The sequence below is a fragment of the Macadamia integrifolia genome, chromosome 8, assembly GCF_013358625.1.
Source record: "Macadamia integrifolia cultivar HAES 741 chromosome 8, SCU_Mint_v3, whole genome shotgun sequence".
Taxonomy (NCBI): Eukaryota; Viridiplantae; Streptophyta; class Magnoliopsida; order Proteales; family Proteaceae; genus Macadamia; species Macadamia integrifolia.
In genome coordinates, this window is record NC_056564.1 from 31,362,286 (window position 1) to 31,368,753 (window position 6,468).

A 6,468-nucleotide genomic window follows, 5' to 3' on the forward strand; every position below is an offset into this window, starting at 1 on the left:
CCCCCCCCCACCAAAAAAAAAATTCAATTCCATGTAGCGGATGACCGGTGATATCTAATACCTACTAACTAAAAATAGTGTAATACCAATTCTATTCTATCAACAGTAGTAATACATTCTTGTCTCATACATTCTTTTGTAGTTAGTTTACCTAGTATACATGATGTAGCAAAGGATGAAGAAACGATCATGAAAAATGTTTCCTTTTTATTTGATAAACATTAGAAGCAAATTGTATATTCTCATGTTTCAATTGGATTTATGCTACATATACCTCACTGTTAAAAAAAAAAATTTCCACTAAGAAAACCCCTCTATTATTAGTTAGTAGAAGGTGGTGAACTGTATATTAACTAGTTGCAATAATGTAATCACTTGCAAGGAAGAGAGAGGGATAGGTATGCCGCCGATATCAAGTATGCCAGGGGATAGCACCAATAGGAACACATAATGGAATATCATTCAAGAAGAATATGAGGGTTATTTCAGAAAAAAGGGAAGATTAATGGTGCTAGTATACTTGATATCGGCGGCATACCCAACCTTTTCCCTGCAAGGAAATCATTTCATACATCTACTACTTATTCATTTTATTTTAGTTTCCATAATGTTCATCCATGAAAAAAAAAAATCTTATAATACTTCTAAATGGGCATAACTCATGTTATATTAGTTTGAGCAACATAAAGTCATTCTCTTTCTAGATTCCCAAGCTGACCTAGTAAATGAGTTTTTAATCCTTTTTTGGCATGAGTGGTGATTCATGTTTGATCTTTTATGTGTGTCTTTTTTTCTTTTTTGAGTACATAAAATAACAGAAAATCAATAAAACTTATTTATTATAGTAATATCTCAAATTAATTGAATAAAAAAAATCCACTAACTCGCAAATTTTTCCGATTCTAGATTGAATCTTTTCTCTAATTCTGATATTTTCAACCTTGAAAAATAGACCAAGTCAACTGTATACAAAATATTGTACAAAGAAGGCACCTAAAAAAAAATCAATATTTTTAATTATATAATTAAAAATTCTCACATATCATTTTTTATGCTTATACGAAAATAATACTCATTTTGTTATTAATTTTTCTTCTTGATGATAACATTAGAATGAAGACAGCAAGATGTGAAGGCAAATTAAAATTAGATTATTATATCTTATAATTACTAGATGACTAAGTCTATCATTGAAATATCTATATTAATCCAAAATATAATCATTTTCTTGACCAACTGGATGAGCTTATCAAAATCTGAGAAGCCACAGAACTTGAAGCTCCAAAAAGCTCCTAATCATGATTACATCACTTCCTGAGATGAGAAGCTAGGTTGCGGCTAACCCATATGGTAAAAGCAAATGCCTTGAGCCACTCCCCTCAAGACCAGGAGGATATAGACATCATTGTTCTTTAGGGAGACTATAAGTAGTATTAAGTAAGATAGAGAGCCTTGGACTTTGAGCTTCTTTACAAAGTCACATCACAACTAGCCAATTCAATCCAATCCAAAGCATCCCCATCTCATCCCCACTTGCTAATTATTGTTATATAATAAAGGAAAATAAAAATAGGTTTGGAGTACAAGTTTTGTTCACAGTGGTTTTTTGGTGGCTTTAGCAGGTGAGACAGACAGACGGTCCTTGACTTGCTCATTTTGTCCTTGTTTTTGCTTAACAAAGGATTCACTACAAAATACACATTCCTTAATCACCGAGAGAGAGAGAGAGAGAGAGAGAGAGAGATGTGTCTGTTTGATATGAAGTTGAACCTGAACCAACCAAAACAAAGGCATGGGTTGTTAGAAAAGAGATGAAGCCAATGAGTCTTGAACGTTCAATTAGTGATCCAAGAGTTGGGAGGAACTCAGACATATATTTTAATACATTAATGTATATCCCCATGTCCTTCCAACTCTTGGATCACTAATTCAACACCTAATTGGATTATAATCTTTTTCCAGAGTTTCGTGGCATGCCAATAACATAAAAATGGATTTGGTGCGGGTTGCCATCTAGCATCACAAGGTCTTAAAACATTGAACCTGATACAGGATCAGCCTTCGTCAATTCTGAGTCAAATCATATTAGAATGAGAATTGGCTAAAATTGCCCTTATTGGGTCTAACTTGGTTGGACTTAGCATGCATAAAATTGGGTTTAAGCAGAATAGGCCAATCAATTTCAAATCGATTGGCCAATTCAAATATCATTTTTAAACAATCCTTGCTAGGCATCTTACATCCGGTCTTGAATAGCCCTTTAAAATAACAACTCAACTTTATCCCATCTAAATGTGATCACCTGAAAAGCCCTTCAAAACTTTGATTAAAATTTTGTTGACATTGGTGGCCTATGCACTAACTACAATAGAATTGGTTTGAGAAACCCTAGAATCGGTCAACTTGATGAATATTTCAATGATTTCTCCGTTTTTCTTCAAGAATTGACCATATCAATTGTCAAGATTTGGGATTAGTGATCTCCAGAAGCAATTAGCCAATCTAATTTCCAACTCTTGAAACCATGACTCTACCATGTGATGGCTAGAGCGCTAGACCCACATTGGGATGGATCCAGCTCATCTCCAATTTTAATCGTCTAGTTATCTCTTTGCACGCGACATTTGTACATTTTCATGAAAATTTGAGGCATTTGAGAGGTTAAAATAGAATTGAATTTTAAAAAACTCCTATAATTATTAGATTTTGAAAATATGCTTATACAATATATATATATATATATAAAAAGAGATAATTGTACAAGAATTGAAGACGAGCCAAATCTGAGTCAAATCCCCCTGGGACCAACATCTTTCTGGTTCAACTTCAGATGCGGGATGGATAACAATATCTACACACAAACACACAAATTGAAACACTAGCTAGTGTTAAAAGTCCAAGTCCAAATCCAAGCCCAATCCTTTTTAAAATTCGATAGCCTGTGTGGCCCAGTCAGGCGGTAATAAAAACAGGCAGTAGAAAAGAGGCATTGACCGCACACCAGACAATCTCCTTCACGTTACAGTAAAATATTAAATTCCCTCCCCCTCTCTCTCTCTTATATCCTCTTGGCCCGTCTCTGTCGTCGCAGAGATTCACAGACAGTAGCCGAAGAAGTAATTGAGCACTGCTGGTTGGGGAAGGCCATTTACGAACCGCGTGTCTTCAATTAAAATCCAAAGCCCCACTACTTTATTGAATCTCTCTCTCTCTCTCTCTCTCTCTCTCTCTCTCGTTAATTATTAAATAAAGATCTCAACCTCTTCCCACTTCCAATGCCAATGCCAATTCCAATTTCAATTCCAATAGCTCCTGTGGAAGGACAACAACAAAAGCTCAGGTCCTCCCCATAAAAAGCCAATCTTTTTCCTTCCCTCTCTCTCTCTCTCTCTCTCTCTCTCGCAATTTCTAATAGCAGACATAGAAAACTAAAGGGGCCGGCCCAGGGCCTGCCAGGCTTCAGTGGAATCTGATCTTCGATTCTGGAAAGGCTGGAAGGGAACAAAGACAACAGAAAAAACGAAGAGGTGGAGAGGAACAGAGGAACAGAGGAACAGAGGAACCGAGTTTGTTTTGTGAAATACAAAAATAAGGTAAATGAAGTGCAAGAGGCACCCTACTGACCTCAGCAGCGGTGTTGGCGTCTGCGCTTCTTGTCTCCGTGAACGCCTCTTCGCCCTCATCGTTGCCCAAACTCGACAACAAGCCTTAATCCAAGCTGAGGCAGAGGCTGAGGCAGAAGATCGCCGGAAATCTGACTCCCACCACCCACCTCCACTCATCTTTCCCCGCTCCGTCTCTCCTTACATTTATCGCGGCTCCATTAACGAACACCACCAATTTGATCCGCGCTTCTACACGACTACCCAGGTGGGCCCCAACTCTGTCCCCATCTCTGCTCCTAACTCCACCAGCTTTACTGCCGGCGCTGCGCCCAAGAAGAAGCACAGTAAGTTCTCGTTCTTTGCATTTCTGTTTGGCTCCAAATCGGAAGAAGCAGAAGCAAATGGTCCACATCCCAGAGATCCAAAGGTCTCCAGGTCCAGGTCGCCTATACCTACCTCTCCATCTTCCCCATCTTCTTCACAAACCTGGTTCTCTACCCTCGTCCCCAATCGCCGGAAGAAACAATCTCGTCTCTTCTCCGTAGAAGACGTCAATGCCACCGACGGCGGCCGTCGAGTATCTCGCCGAGACGATCGTGGATTGTCGCCGGTGAGAACCACCGTTGAAGAACACTACCCAGAATATGATCACTCGAGTGGTTACTCGGCGGAATGTTCACCGCACCAGCGGAAGCAGGGATTGCAGCAGCCTCAACCAACGCCGCCGCAGACGACACCGACGAGGGATCGCCGGCGAGGGCAACATAATCGGAATGCTTCGGGGTTGGCTGTGTGTTTTAGCCCGTTGGTGAGGGGGAGCCCAAGTAGGAACCCCCGGAATGTAGGGTCCTCTCACGTCTGGTGATATAGGGTTCTCCTCGGGAGGTTCTTTGAGCTTCGAGTGGAGCCGCATCTGTTGTCGACGGCTGCTTTGTTCTGTAAGAACAGATTGAGAAAACTTCCAGATGTCGGAAGGTACAACAGTTAACAACCCGACAACCCTTGATGTTGATGACCATTTGACTATGATAGTAGATACAATTTTTTTTGGTACGCTTTTGAATTGTAATTTTGTGAGCTTTTACCTATAATCCTGCAACCTCAACAACTCTCTCTTGTTTTCTGTACTGATCAGTCCAGAAAATTTTAATTACAAAATTAAATTCTCTTTCTCTATCTCCCATGTCTCTTCCTCTTGGGTAAACATCAAAAGATGAATAAAAGCCACTAAACGATTGAATTGATTAGTGGGGCATTGTAGGTTGAGTTTGGTGAGCTTAATTTAATGGTTAAAGATCTTCTATTATTTTTCAAAAAATAGAAGAAAAGTTCTATGGTTTACTGTTATTTTGGCAACTTCTTCGTGTTTCACTTTAATGGTGTTCTTAGTATTCGTGGTTTAATGGTGGAATGAACCGAGACCGCAGAGAGTTCTCAAGAGGAAATGGTAGAGTCATCGTCGTGGTTCAGGACGAGTACCCAATTCTCATTGACTTTGAACCTCACTTGCGACTCCACTCTCGCAGTCCAGATCAATTCATAGAACAAGGTACGATCAAAGATTTCATCAAATCCACCGCCATGGCGACGACCTCAGTACTGATGATCACGACCTATTGTTGCAGCCTCTCCAACCCAACCGGATTCTTCTCCTTTTCGAATTCGATTTACTTGCACTTTAACCCAGAAACAATGCAATTGGGCTTTCGGCGTTTTCCTCCAATTCGAGTCCCTGGACAACTCTTTTTCCCAACCCAGATTCTAATTCCAATATCTTTAACGACATGCGCCGCTGCATCTCCCATCTCAAGCTACAGCTCGACCTCATTCTACTTTGCGGCTTAATCACTAGCTCCGCTCTCTGCCACATTGGGTGACCATCGTTGTCGCTCTAATTCCTGTCGCATGCTCTCGCAGCCCTTGTGGCTGGTCCGTTTTCGGCTCTCTCGGCGCTAACTTCAACAAGAGCAGCTCGACCATATTACGCAACTTGAAGCCGTGGTTGTGTTAGGCTGCCGTGGAGGGTAACAAGCATCTAGTCCGACCTGGGAAATAGTGGGGGAGATATGGGTATCCTTTTCAGGAGGTAGTCATGAAGCAGAACCACCTCAATTTGCTCAATCAGGTAAAGAGACCTGCCTTGAAGAGCAAGTTTTTCTCTGCTTTGCCCACTTCCACCTTTAACAGAGTAGCGTCCCTTATCTGTATAAACGCAACCCTAAAACGATGCAGAAGATAATGAAAAAACAAAACAAACAATGCACACAGATTTTACGAGGTTCGGCAAGGTTGCCTACGTCCCCGGTGAGATGAGATCCTGCTTCACTATCAATGGAGAATAGGGTTACAACGCTCTTCCTCACACCTCTCCGTATTGCTTGCATTACAGAGAAAGAAACCCTCGCTACAAATATATAGCGGAAAAAACCCTAATCCGGATCAAATTATAATTACCACCCTAATCCGGATTAAACTACAATTGCCCTCAAATAAAAAATTCGAGCGGGGGTTGCGCCCCCCTACACCCCCTGCATAGCAGGGGGGCCTCCTGCCCCCCTTGCAACCCCCACGGCCCGCTAACCGGCTAGCGGGACCGCCGTCCTGGCTGTCTAAGTGTTGCACCAGTTGTTCCTGGATTAAACTGCGACGGAATACAAGACATCATACACCGACATTATCTCCATTATCTCAAGACATCTGAAAGCCGAACTCTGTTGTATTATCTATTTGGGCACTTTCATAAGCGGTTGGCTGGCACACGGCAGTCCTTTATGAGATCATGCACTATTCTCCTCTCGCAAGACCCGTGTTTGAATGTGACCTTTTCAGTACTTTAACTCAAGTTTTACATTAGAAACTTGAC

General features: G+C 41.1%; 1 protein-coding gene across 1 annotated transcript; it reads left to right on the plus strand.

The window, feature by feature from the left end:
- Positions 1-3,246: 3,246 nt before the first annotated feature.
- Positions 3,247-4,961, plus strand: LOC122086076. The gene has a single exon (XM_042654773.1). The coding sequence runs from the start codon at positions 3,598-3,600 to the stop codon at positions 4,468-4,470; it is 873 nt and encodes a 290-aa protein (XP_042510707.1). The 5' UTR covers positions 3,247-3,597; the 3' UTR covers positions 4,471-4,961.
- The last annotated feature ends 1,507 nt before the right edge of the window (positions 4,962-6,468 follow it).

Bases quoted from the DNA above. Each gene is read 5' to 3' on its own strand.
- LOC122086076 (XM_042654773.1), top strand. From the start codon at position 3,598: ATGAAGTGCAAGAGGCACCCTACTGACCTCAGCAGCGGTGTTGGCGTC.